The sequence below is a fragment of the Eleutherodactylus coqui genome, chromosome 9 (assembly GCF_035609145.1).
Source record: "Eleutherodactylus coqui strain aEleCoq1 chromosome 9, aEleCoq1.hap1, whole genome shotgun sequence".
Classification (NCBI taxonomy): domain Eukaryota; kingdom Metazoa; phylum Chordata; class Amphibia; order Anura; family Eleutherodactylidae; genus Eleutherodactylus; species Eleutherodactylus coqui.
The window spans coordinates 7,460,001-7,474,286 of NC_089845.1; the positions used below are offsets into that span (position 1 = coordinate 7,460,001).

Sequence of the window (14,286 nt, forward strand, 5' to 3'; positions counted from 1 at the left end):
CTATCCCATTCCAAGGGGAATACATGTTTGGGCCCGTCTTGGACAAGATCCTGGAGAAAGTCAGCGACAAGAGCAAAACCCTTCCCGACAGACTGCCTTACAGAAAACCATCCTTTCCGAGGAGGACACGGCAGCCACCTCCTGAAGTCGAAGGGAAAGGGAAGACTGGAAGATGGTCGTACCCCAAGGGAGGTCGGGGTAAGGAAGCTCAACCCTCTCCTGAACAAACAGGGGGTAGATTAGCACGCTATCTAAGTCAGTGGCAGGGGATAACATCTAACCCCTGGGTACTCCAGATAATTGAAACGGGGTACCGAATTGAGTTCCACTCTCTACCCCCTAGGAGATTCCTCATAACCTCCCCTGGGTCCCTACAAGAACAAGGGAACCTCATAAAAGGCATCCTAGAACTCAAGGATTTAAGGGTCATTGCACAGGTCCCTGATCATGAGAGATGTGAGGGATTCTATTCCCCCCCCCCCCCCCCCCCCCCTGTTTCTAATCAAAAAACAAATGGTTCTATTAGGACTATCTTTAACCTTAGGACACTAAATAAATTTATTTCATATAAAAAATTCAAGATGGAAACAGTGAGGTCTATCGTCTCACTAATAGACCGGGATAGTGTAATGTGCACTATAGATCTCAAAGATGCATATTACCATGTCCATAGCTGCAGTCCATCACAAGTACTTGAGATTCGCTCTGCGGGAGGGTGACAAAATCCAGCACTATCAGTTCACGGCCTTTCCGTTCGGAATCTCCACCGCTTCTGGGTTTTCACAAAAATAATAATAGAGATGGTAGCCTATTTCAGACGGAACCAAATCCGTATATTCCCATATCTGGATGATTTCTTGGTGTCAAGATCGGAAAAGGCTATACGCAGGGACCTATCCATGGTCCTGTCTACCCTAAACAACTTAGGGTGGATAGTCAACGAACAGAAGTCCGACTTGAACCCAGGTACACAGAAGGTATACCTGGGTGTATTACTAGACTCCCACTTCCAGGAATCTCGGCTTCCATCATCTAGGAAGGAAGACCTCATCCAAAGAGTAACCTCCCTCTGTCAGGCTACTACGGTATCTATCAGAGAAACAATGAAGGTGCTCGGCATCCTAACAGCCTGCGTACAGATAATACCATGGGCACAAGCCCATACTCGGCAACTACAAGGGTTCATCCTTGCCAGGTGGGACAAACGGCAGATCTCCCTGGATAAGAAGGTGAGCCTGTCCATCCAAGTCAAGGAGTCCCTACGCTGGTGGACCTCACAGAGGAACCTAAGCAAAGGTACCTCCTGGTCGCGAGAACCTACTGTACCCATCACAACAGATGCCAGTAAAACGGGATGGGGAGCGCAAGTAGCCGACCTAAATCTACAGGGAACCTGGGACTCCCAAGTAGCAAAGCGCTCATCAAATTACAGAGAATTAAGAGCAATCTGGGAGGCCCTTCAGGCAGCAGAACCCCTTTTAGGAGGAAGGCATGTTAAGATCTTGACTGATAATATTACAGCTCTGTCGTTTGTTCGTCACCAAGGGGGAACGCGACACCCACACCTGCAACAACTGGCGATAAAGATACTCCGCTGGGCGGAATCCAACGTGCTGTCCCTCTCAGCGATCCATCTAAAAGGGTCCACAAACGTTGTTGCCGACTTCCTGAGCAGACAGAGCGTCCTTCCAGGAGAATGGGGGCTGAACCAGCGAGTCTTAGACCAACTAATCTGCCAGTGGGGAGAACCGCAGATAGACCTGTTCGCCACGAGGGGAAATACAAAGTGCCGGGACTTTTACTCACTAAATCCAGAGACAACCCGTGCGGAGTAGATGGCCTGTCCCAAAGGTGGGACATGGACCTAGCCTACGCCTTTTCCACTTTCCCACTGATCCCCCACACCCTCAGGAAAATCCAGACCAGCCGGGTGTCAGTCATCCTAGTTGCCCCCATGTGGGACAAAAGGCCCTGGTATCCCCTACTAAAAGCCTTGACTATTCGGGGTCCACTCCTACTACCAGCCGTGGAAGATCTCCTGCTCTAGGGCCCGCTAACATACCCGGGGGTTGAAAAGTTGAATCTAGCGGCATGGATGCTGAAAGCATGATACTGCGTGGGAAGGGACTCTCCCATAAAGTAATTACCACCCTGACAAAGAGCCGTAAACCTATCACGACAGCCATCTATGATAGGATATGGATGAAGTTCACAGACTTCTGCAAAATAGATCCAGGGAAAATCCCAGGTATTGACATACCCGCAATCCTGGAATTTTTACAGGCAGGCCTAGAGAAAGGCCTTAGCCCAAGAACCCTTAAGGTTCATACAGCAGCACTAGGGTCTTACCTAGACTTCCCCTTAACAGAACACCTTGGGGTGCGTAGGTTTCTCAAAGGGGCAGAAAGACTTCGACCCTTTATTAGAGAAACCTTCCCTACCTGGGACCTAAGCCTAGTCCTAAATAGTTTTTGACAACCCCCCTTTGAACCTCTCTCCCAACTTTCCCTGAGATTACTCACGCTAAAACTTGCCCTTTTAGTCGCCATAACTTCGGCTCGGAGAATAGGGGAATTACGAGCATTATACTATATTGAACCATACATGGTAATACAAGCTGACAGAATTACTTTTAAGTTAGACCCAGCCTTCCTACCGAAGGTAGTGTCAAGATTCCATAGGGAGCAGACGATTATTCTGCCTTCCTTCTGTCAAAATCCCCGCAATGATAGAGAACGAGAATTTCATAGCCTAGATGTTAGGAGAGCCGTTCTAGCGTATATAGAGGCTACCCGCTCTTTCCGCAAAAATAACCTCTTTATCCAATTTCAGGGGCCGGAAAAAGGAAAGACGGCATCTAAGAGCACCATTGCGAGGTGGATCAAGACTCCCATCCAAGAGGCATATAAAGCCAGGGGCCTCGATCCTCTGGGAAAAATTAGAGTCCACTCCACACGCTCCCTCTCCTCCTCTTGGGCAGAAAAAGGCCAGGCATCTGCCGAGCAAATCTGCAAAGCAGCCACCTGGTCTAGCATACAGACGTTTATCAGACACTATAGGGTTAACGTCCAGTCGGACAAAGACCTGGGCTATGGACGAAAAGCCCTTCAGGCAGTAGTCCCGCCCTAAAGTCACGTATAATTTGGTATACTCCATACGTAATGGGGCCGTCGGGATGACTCCCTGGAAAGATACGGATTACTTACCGGTAGTCCCATTTCCAGGAGTCATCACGACGGCCCATAGTTCCCTCCCTTCTAGAATAATTTATGTTCTTTCAATGTAAATATGACCGAATAAAGGTAAATTTTGGTTTAGTAAACATTGTCCACCGTAATAATTTGAAAGTCACTGAAGCATGGGTGGAAAGGGAGGTGCTTTAAGGGCTCTTCCTGTCCCTACCGAGGTCAGAGGGCAACCTCCATTGTAAATGGGGCCGTTGTGATGACTCCTGGACATGTGTCTGTCTGTGTGGGTGGGTGTGTGTGTGTGGTTTGTGTAGTATGTGTGCTGCAGAGCTGTGTGTGTAAGTAGCAGTCATGTATGTGTAGTATGTGTGCTGCAGAGCTTTGTGTGTAAGCAGTAGTCATGTATGCTGCTGTGTGGATATATAATGCGGTTGGCCAAGTGAAGTAAGAGGACTGCTGTATATGGGTCATTGTTTCAGTGCTACACATATGACGGCTCCCTTGGTGTGACAGGAGGTGGCCCCTGGCGATTACAGCTGTATTGCCGTCACAGCAGGTTATTCAGCAGGCACCCAAGTGGTTAGCCGTTGACCACTAAACCTCAGCAGGCAATGTTATATCCTATAACAGAGTGTCCTCGGTGTGTCTTGTGGTAACTGGGAAATCTGGCCCCGACTTCTAGTCACCAGATCAGTCCATAACATGAGTTTAATCCCCACCCCACCGTGAGCGTCAAACGCTACATGACGTATCCCGTTACATGCCCCGGCTCCACTGGTGTCCTGTACCTTGTTAGATGGCCGTGTAACGAGGTGGCTGGCTCCGGGATCTGGCCGTTGTGCTCACGTTCCTTTCTTCTCCCCGTCAGGTCCTGGGGTCGCCCAGAAGCTACATGACTTATCCTGTTACATGCCCCGCTCTAGCCATGGCTCCGCTGGCGTCCTGTACCTTGTTAGATGTCCGTGTAACGAGCTGGCTGGCTCCGGGATCAGGCTGTTGTGCTCGTGTTACTTTCTTCTCCCCGTTGGGTCCCGGGGTTGCCCAGAAGCTACATGATGTATCCCGTTACATGCCTCACTCTAGCCATGGCTCCGCTGGCATCTTGTACCTTGTTAGATGTCCGTGTAACGAGCTGGCTGGCTCCGGGATCTGGCCGTTGTTCTCACATTCCTTTCTTCTCCCCGTTAGGTCCTGGGGTCGTCCAGAAGCCACGTGATGTATTCCTCAACATGCCCCGCTCTAGCCATGGCTCCGCTGGCGTCCTGTACCTTGTTAGATGTCCATGTAACGAGGTGTCTGCCTGCGGGATCAGGCCGTTGTTCTCACGTTCCTTTCTTCTCCTCGTTAGGTCCTGGGGTCGCCCAGAAGCTACATGACTTATCCCGTTACATGCCTCGCTCTAGCCATGGCTCCGTTTGCGTCCTGTACCTTGTTAGATGTCCGTATAATGAGGTGGCTGCCTCTGGGATCTTGCCGTTGTGCTCACGTTCCTTTCTTCTCCCCGTTAGGTCCTGGGGTCGTCCAGAAGCTGCATGAGGGTCCTGGAGAGATGGGGAAACCTGTTGTCCTTCCTAAAGAAGATCAGGAGAAGATGAAGGAGATGTTCAAAATCAATCAGTTCAATTTAATGGCCAGTGAGATGATTGCCCTCAACCGATCTCTGCCGGACGTCCGCCTGGAAGGGTAAGCAAGCTCCCACTTTCTTTGGTGGTCCGCCAACCAGACGCCGAAGGGGCCTGAGACAATCCATACTTTGAGGGGCGCACACACGGCAGCAGCAGTAAAAACCACAAGAAGCGGGGGCCATTTTTCAGGCAGTTTTGTGCATTTGCAATATTTTGTCACATCTGCTCAGAACTTGCGAATCCGGTGATTGGAAGGAATTGGCCAGCGCTGTCCCATGGACTTCAGTGGGCCAGAGCTGGGCTCCTGTACCGGGCCCATGTATCCTTCACATCAGTAGGCTGTCGGGGACCCCCTGTCCTAGGAGGTGACATCGGAGTCCCTGTAACCTCCTGCTGATTTACCCGTTTGGTGGCAGCGTCCTGTTCCTAGGTCCATCGCTATTCATGTCTGTGCACGGTTCATGGTGTTTTCCTGGATGTGACACAGAGCGGTATGTCGGGACGCCATCAGCTGAGGTTGGCTGCAGTTGAACACAACAAGTCCGTTTGAGGGTTTCTATTCAGTAAACTTGTGTGATTTTGTGCCCGCCAGCCTGCAGTCTGTTGTCTGAAATCTATCAGATCTGCTATATTCTCCACATTCCGTGTCCTCTGAACCGGACGCGGCGACAATCAAATGGCGATTCTGGAAAGACCACAAAGGTGTTTTAGTGGCATCTCGTTGTGATAGTATTGAGCCGTTGGCATCAGTGTCAAGGCATGGCAGGGGACAAACAGACAATGTAAACCTGCAACATCTGGCTAGGATTACGCATTGCAAGCAGTTGGAGTTGCTAGGTATGACTGGTTGTTAGCAAAGCATGCTATAGCTACACGGGGAAAGAAACGGCCTTACTAGAAGGATTCATATGGCTGTGATCAATGCCATTACCATCTACAATAAGGTGTCAGATGTCGGACAATATATCACCATCACCCACCTCAGACTTGGAGTCAATGAGCAACGCAGTATTGGTTGGCCAATGAGCACGCAATCTTCTGAGCAAAAACAGTAAGGCCCTTTAAAACACAACGATTATCGCTCAAAAGCTGTCTTTTGAGCGATAATCGTGTCTAAATATGTTCATCTTTCAGTTTTCTGCGGAACGACTGTTTTCATTCAGCTTGAAAACCATTGTTCAGCAGAACAGCTGATAAGCAGACCGCACGCTGTGCTCTGCCCGCAGAGAGCTGATTACAGCTGATTGCATTGTCTCAGCTGTCAGCCCCTGGACAGAACAGCTGATAAGCAGGACCTCAGGCTTGTCTGCTGTCCATGGTGTTGAATTCTCCATGGGGAGCTAGAGATTACATTGTTTACTCTTAGCAGCCCCTGGCTGAACAATTGAGCTAATTACAGAGCTCAGACCTCCAGCTAATTTCTGGAACTGCCCCCAGAAGCTCATTTGCATGCAAATAAAGCTGATAAAGTGCTAATAGCAATTAGTACTTTATGCAAAACAATCGCTAATCTTTTGAAAGATTATCTGTGTGTGTAAATGGGCCGTTAGATGGAAAAGGACACTTGATTGGAAAAAGAGAAAAGCAAAGAAGGTGTCAGCTCACTAACCACAAAGGGAACCGCTGACCTTCTGTACAAACTGTGATGTTACCTCATGTACACAACGTCCCGAAATGTCCTGATATCTATTGTATATTAGTGAGTTTCTTTCTGTCTATTTTTGAATAAGTCTTTGAATAATGTAACTATTGTAATCTGTGATCCATACAACTCCTGCGCATTAGGGGGCAGCGTCCGGTTTACAGGGCAGTCCATATGAGGACCGCTGACTGTTCTAAACTCAGGTGACTGCTATTCCAGACAACAAACATCCTCAAATCGGTTTTTCAAAATAAAAAAATTTAAAAAATTGCCACTTAACGAGTTAATATGATGCATTAGAAAAAACTGTCCTAAGTCTTTAACCCCTTAAAACCAGTGAATACAATGTCTTCATCCTCTTCAGTAGTCATTGCCTTTTTTAAAAAAATCTTTAATTCCATGTTACACAGTATATTATAGGCTGAATGACGACAATGTCCACCTAGTGCAGCCTGTTTAACATGTCCCTTGTTTGTCCAGAGGGGGGCGAATTTCAGATCAACAACCCCGCTGGTCACCTAATGTCTATATCCTGTAATATCATAGAAAGACATCTAGTCCCTCTTAAACTCCTCTATGGATCCTGCCATCACAACGTCCTCAGGCAGAGAGTTCCACAGTCTCACTGCTCTTACAGTAAAGAACCCCCTTCTGTGTTGGTAATGAAACCTGCTTTCTTCTAGACGTAGCGGATGTCCTCTCGTTACCGTCGCAGTCCTGGGTATAAACAGATCATGGGAGAGATCCTTGTATTGTCCCCTCATGGATTTATACAGAGTTATTTGATCGCCCCTTAGCCGTCTTTTTTCCGGGGTGAATAATCCCAGTTTTGGTGCCTCTCCGGATATTCCAGTCCCCTCATTCCATGTATTAGTTTAGTCACTCTTCTTTGAACGCCCTCCAGCACTGTAACATCCTTTCTGAACACCAGTGACCAGAACTGTGTGCAGTATTCCATGTGAGGCCTGACAAGTGCCTTATATAGTGGGAGGATAATGTTCTCGTCCCTCACCCCTATACCTCTTTTAATGCACCCCAAAACTTTATTTGCCTTTGCCTTTGCAGCAGCTGACTGGCATTGGTTGCTCCAGTTTAGTCTACAGTCCACTTGTACCCCCAAGTCTTTTTCCATATCACTTTTCCCTAGCAGTACCACATTTAGTGTATATTGGTGACATCCGTTTTTTCCTGCCCATGTGCAGAACCTTACATTTATCCACATTGAACTTCATTTGCCATTCCCCCCCCAAGCCCCCGGCTTATCTCGGTCCGTTTGTAGCCGTACATTGTCCTCCGTTGTATTGATCATATTGTATAATTTTGTATCATCTGCAAATATTGATACTTTACTGTGCAGCCCCTCTATCAGGTCATTGATAAATATATTGAACAGAATGGGGCCCAGCACTGAACCTTGTGGCCCCCACTAGCGACGGTGGCCAAATCAGAGTACGAACCGTTTATTACCCCCCTCTGCTTTCTATCTCTGAGCCAGTTCTTTACCCAGATACACACGTTTTCACCCAATCCGAGCTGTCTCATTTTATATATCAGCCTATTATGCGGCACGGTGTCAAATGCTTTAGAGAAGTCCAGATATACCAGATCAATAGACTCTCCCAGGTCCAGCTTAGAGCTTACTTCATTGTAGAAGCAGATCAGATTGGTCTGACATGATCGACCCTTCATGAACCCATACTGGTGAGGAGTTATTCCCTTGTTCTCCTTGAGGTAATCTTTGATGGCGTCTCTCAGGAACCCCTCGAATATTTTTCCAGCTATTGAAGTGAGACTTACCGGCTTGTAGTTACCCGGCTCACTTCCTGACCCCTTTTTATATATTGGAACCATATTGGCAATATGCCAGTCCAGCGGTTCAACCCCGGACTTGATAGTGTCCATAAATATAACAACTAGCGGTCGGTCTATCGCGTCACTTAGTTCCCTTATAACCTTTGGGTGTATTCCATCTGGGTCCAGTGATTTATCGATTTTTGATTATCATTAACTGGCTCTGCACTTCCTCCTGTGTTAGGTATGCTATATTTAGCTGCGAGGGGGGGGGGGGGGGGGCGTTTTATTCCCCTGCATCTCGTGTGGCATTTCCTTTTCCCCTCGTCATCCTGACAGCATAAACATGGAGGTTGTCCGCTGGACACCTGTTGGGACAGGAAGCAGAAAAACATACAAAAGGCAACTCCCACCAGCGGCTCACCAGTGTCTTCCTGTCCCTACAGGACAGTCCAAGCGGAAGCCTCCAGGGGTATGCTGGAGGTGAAAAAAGAAGGAAAGAAAACTCCTATGCAGCCTGTCCGCCCGTGAGGGGACGACTCTCTGTTCGGGCTGGCAGGGCTTGTGCGGGTGAGACCCTACGTGGGGACCCTCACCCGCAGGATCTACCCAGCACCGCGTTCCCTGCGGGGAAATCCTTCCCCAGTGCGCTGCCCAGTGGGGTTGTCGCACTGGGAAGATACAGCCCGGTACCTGCAGGGCTTGGAAGAATCCACCCTCCGAACGCCGGCGCCTCCAGGCAGGGATCCAGAGCGTCTGAGCAGGTATGCCAGCGGGGAGAGAGCGCGCGGCGCGTTCCAACCGGCGCGCTCGAGCCAGCGTCTCCACATAGTGTGTCCTCTTCAGAGTGTCCCGACGTATGGGGTATCCCCCGGGTCCGGCGCGGCGGCATGACGTCAGCGCGGCCGCGTCACGGGGGGGCGGGGCCTCGTAAAAAGGGCGCCAAAATTTGAAAATTAAAAAAAAAAAAGCTGGATTTCTCTGCATGTCTTCTGTCTGCACCTTAGAAGAAGATGTCAGCCAGAGAGGACGCGGAGAGCAGCCTGCTGGTGAGTAGACCTCCTTGGGTCTCGCATCGGGGAGAAGAAGAGAATATCAGGTGCTGGAAATTCCCCTTTTTGCTGTCTCCGTCTCTTAGGACAGAGAAGCACAAAAGGTTAGAGAGGCCAAGAAGCGAGTGCGCAAGTGTCCGGTCTGCTTGCGGCGACTAGACGAGGGCCACACCAAGCCCTTATGCGCAGACTGCACGGAGAAAGTGGTCCGTGAGGAAGGCTCCTCGGGCATATCGGATATCCGATCTATGATCCGCGAGGAGATTGAAGCCTCTCTCTAATCTCTTTCCTTTCCGCCTCCCACGAAAAGGGTAAGGCGGTCACGGATGGAAGAGTTGGACTCTGAGGAAGGGCTCCTAGAAGATTCCCCCTCAGAATCCATGCCGCCTATGGAGGACGCAAGGAAGTATTTCTTCTCATCGGCGGACCTGGGGCAACTATTATTAACCGCGGTCCGACGCACCATGCAGGTGGAGGAAGAGACGCCGCAGCAGCCATCCTTTGAGGATAGCCTGTTCCAGGGACTCCTACCGCAGCCAAAACCATCATTCCCGGTCAATGACATCTTGAAACAGCTAATCCTGACCGAGTGGAAACAGGCAGAACACAAGTTTTTTCTGTCCAAAGAATTCAAAGATCGGATGGTCTTCACCCCGGAAGACATTGAGTTCCTGGAAACCGTCCCTAAAGTGGATTTGGCGGTCACCAGGGTCTCAAAGAAGGCTGCCCTCCCCTTTGAGGACATTTCCCAATTGCGGGATCCACTGGATACCAGAGTGGATTCGGCAATGAAAAAGGCCTGGGAGACTGCGGCCCTCACCATTAAAGCCAATATCACGGCCACGTCCGTGGCGAGATCGATGACGGTCTGGTTAGACCAACTCCAGACACTGATTACTCCAACTGCCTTCCCCTCCTCCAACAGGCAACCAGCTTCCTGGCAGACGCCTCTATGGAGTCAGTGAGGTTCGGGGCCCGTTCAGCAGCGCTCTCGAACACAGCCAGGAGGGCCGTCTGGGTAAAGGCCTGGACGGGGGACAATGCCTCAAAGAACAGGCTCTGCTCCTTGCCCTTCCAAGGACGCCGGATCTTCGGGCCTTCCTTGGATACACTCCTAGAGAAGGCATCAGACAAGAGCCAGGGATTACCGTCAGAGAAACCCTTCAAGCGGCCTTCCTCCTCCTACCCTCCTCCCTTTGTTCCCGCTAGAACATACAGGGGGAAGGGGAAAACCGGACGCTGGTCCTATTCCAAAGGCAGAAAGGGTGAGAATCCGCCCTCCGGGATCCGGCAAGTGGGGGGTAGACTGAGGGGGTTCGCCAGTAAATGGAGCGAAATAACCTCCAATCCCTGGGCCTTACGCCTAGTCTCGGAGGGCTATAAAATTGAATTTTCCTCCCCTCCTCCCCGGAGGTTTGTGGTTACCCCCTGCCAGTCACCCGCGTCTGCTCGGGCCCTCCAGTCGGGGGTACGGGACCTGTTGTCCCTAGGGGCCATCACTCGGGTTCCCACAGAAGAACTGTTCAAGGGGTGCTACTCCCCCTTGTTTCTCATCAAAAAACCTAACGGGTCCTATAGAACCATAATTAACCTGAAACACCTGAACAAATCTATATCATACCAAAGATTTAAAATGGAATCAGTGAGGTCAGCGATCCCCTTAATCGCACCAGATAGCGTCATGGCCACAGTGGACTTAAAGGACGCCTACTATCATGTCCCCATACATTCAGATTCCCAACAGTTTCTGCGATTCGCCCTGGTGATAGAGGGGTCAGTCTCTCATTTCCAGTTTTCGTGCCTGCCGTTCGGGATTTCCTCCGCACCTCGGGTGTTCTCCAAGCTGGTGTTAGAGATGGTGGCGGCACTAAGGACGGACAAGGTGTTGATTGTCCCATACCTCGACGATTTCCTGCTCATAGCAGGATCAGCTTTGGAACTCCAGTGCCGGGTCAACCTCACACTCCGTCTGTTCGAGTCGTTAGGTTGGATCATCAACTTCGACAAATCCAGTCTTCTGCCCGAACAAAAGAAAAAGTTCCTGGGAGTTATTCTGGACTCACACCGCCAGTGTTCTTCCCTTCCTCTAGAAAAGCAGAAAACGATCCAAGACGAGAGCCGGGCACTTTCGTTAGCCACCCAAGTCTCCCTTAGGAGAGGCATGAGGGTTCTCGGTCTCATGACAGCTTGCATTGGAGTAGTCCCGTGGGCCCAGTTACATTGTAGAACTCTCCAGGACTTCATCCTGAGCAACTGGGATAAATCACCAGCTTCCCTGGATCAGAAAGTCGTCCTTACCCACAAAGTAAAGTCCTCCTTGGGGTGGTGGACGTCTATCTCCAACCTTGCCAGGGCCACGGTTTGGGACCCTGCATCCCCAGTATCCATCTTTACTGACGCGAGCGCAACTGGCTGGGGGGCCCACTTAGGCCGTCATTACGTCCAAGGGGGCTGGAACCAGAAGGAAGCTACTCAATCTTCCAATTACAAAGAGCTTTGCGCTGTCTGGAGGGCCATCCGGGGCCTTGAGACAGAGATCGGGGGGTAGACCCATTAAGATCTTTTCAGATAATATAACAACTGTGTCCCTCATTCGCCACCAGGGATCCACGCTGAACCCCCGACTACAAGACCTGGCGGCGAAAGTTCTCGGGTGGATAGAGCAGCGGACACCTTCCGTCTCAGCGTTCCACGTAAGGGGCCCAGAGAATTCCATGGCAGACTACCTCAGCCGCAGGAGGATAGACCCCGGGGAGTGGGCGCTACATCCAGAGGCATTCCAGTTAATTACGGAAAGATGGGGGACACCAAAGGTGGACTTGTTCGCCTCTCGGGAGAACAGCAAGTGTCCCAGGTTTTTTTTCCAGGGGGGCAGACGGGGGCTCCCTGGGAATAGACGCACTGTCCCAGGCGTGGGATTGGGACCTGGCATACGCCTTCCCACCTATCCCCCTGATCCCTCGGGTTCTAAGGAAGATCCAGGGGTCCCCAGGCTCCGTTATCCTGGTGGCCCCATTCTGGCCCAAGAGACCTTGGTTCCCGCTCCTGGCCGCTCTCTCGACACAGGAGCCTCTACATCTGCCGCGGAGAGACGACCCCCTTCAACAAGGTCCCCTGAATTGCCCAAAAGTCCGACAGTTCAGACTGGCGGCCTGGAGGCTGAGCAGGTAAAATACCTGAACCAGGGCCGATCAGGGAGGGTGACCACCACCTTATGTGAGAGCCTCAAAGAATCCACCAGGAATATATACACCAGGGTGTGGGATACCTTCTCTAGGTGGTTGGGGAATAGTATTCACGACCTCCAACAACCTGACATTAATAAGATTCTGGAGTTCCTTCAGGATGGATTGGACATGGGGCTAAAACCGGGTACCCTTAAGGTCCAGGTGGCCGCCCTGGGAGCCTTCTTTGACTTCCCCTTAGGCGACCATAGGCTAGTTAAAAAATACCTTAAAGGGGCAGTCAGACTCCACCCCTTTATAAGGAAAACCATGCCCCCATGGGACCTGAACCTTGTTTTGCAGGCCCTTTGCGCACACCCCTTCGAGCCCCTGGAAGAGCTCTCAGTTAAGATCCTCTCCTAGTGGCCATTACATCCGCCAGGCGGATCAGGGAAATCCAAGCCCTCTCTATTAAAACTCCATATATGACCATCTTCCCGGACAAAATAGAGTTCAGGCCTGACCCTTTCTTTCAACCGAAAGTCCTCACAGACTTTCACAGAGAGCAAAGAATAGTACTTCCCTCCTTCTGCCAGGAACCCCATAGCACCACGGAACAGAGGTTCCATAACCTAGATGTGAGACGGGCAGTCCTGAAGTATTTAGAGGTCTCGCATACCTTCATGCTGTCAGGATGACGAGGGGAAGACAGGAATTAGGTTTACCTGTTAATTCCTTTTCTTGAAGTCACGCTGGCACCTTCCCACAGCCACCCACTGACCCTTACACGCGGGCACCTTCCCACAGCCACCCACTGACCCTTACACGCGGGCACCTTCCCACAGCCACCCACTGACCCTTACACGCGGGCACCTTCCCACAGCCACCCACTGACCCTTACACGCGGGCACCTTCCCACAGCCACCCACTGACCCTTACACGCGGGCACCTTCCCACAGCCACCCACTGACCCTTACACGCGGGCACCTTCCCACAGCCACCCACTGACCCTTACACGCGGGCACCTTTTCCCAGCCACCTACTGACCCTTACACGCGGGCACTTACCCGCACACATTTCTGTCTGCTGGGAGGACAGTATAAATATCATTAACCTCTACATTGCCTTAAGATAAGCTACATAAGTAGTCAGTCAGGAGGTTGAACCATCCTCATCTTCATTCTGCCTGTGTGATGGGGGCCTCGAATCCTCATCAGTAATATCGATCATACCGGACCTTCAAGTAGCGGCCACCTTCACACAACATAGGGGGTAGAAATCCTCAGGGGGTCACCTTGAGATCACATGACTCAACTGAAGAGTCTCTTTCAGATAGAAGGGAAGGCTTGGGGGTCGGGTTACATAAGGGGAAGCGGTCACCTGGGCTGCGGGCGCGGTGTAGGAACAGGCACTCTGATTTCAGCAGTCTGTTCGTAGGCTGCGGGCGCGGGGTAGGAACAGGCACTCTGATTTCAGCAGTCTGTTCGTAGGCTGCGGGCTCGGGGTAGGAACAGGCACTCTGATTTCAGCAGTCTGTCCCTAGACTGCGGGCGGGGGGTAGGAACAGGCACTCTGATTTCAGCAGTCTGTTCGTAGGCTGCGGGCGCGGGGTAGGAACAGGCACTCTGATTTCAGCAGTCTGTCCCTAGACTGCGGGCGCGGGGTAGGAACAGGCACTCTGATTTCAGCAGTCTGTCCGTAGGCTGCGGGCGCAGGGTAAGGGACAGGCACTCTGATTTCAGCAGTCTGTCCGTAGGCTGCGGGCGCAGGGTAGGGACAGGCACTCTGATTTCAGCAGTCTGTCCCTTATAATTATCCGTTTTG

At 51.0% G+C, this 14,286-nt stretch overlaps 1 protein-coding gene across 2 annotated transcripts in view; it reads left to right on the forward strand.

The window, feature by feature from the left end:
- The window catches only part of GALNT1 (polypeptide N-acetylgalactosaminyltransferase 1), a 123,786-nt gene that overhangs the window by 12,756 nt on the left and 96,744 nt on the right, over nt 1-14,286 (forward strand). For both annotated transcript variants that reach the window (XM_066579091.1, XM_066579092.1), the window contains exon 3: nt 4,697-4,871. In XM_066579091.1, coding sequence (XP_066435188.1) covers nt 4,697-4,871 — 175 coding nt within the window. The remainder of the gene's footprint in view (nt 1-4,696; nt 4,872-14,286) is intronic.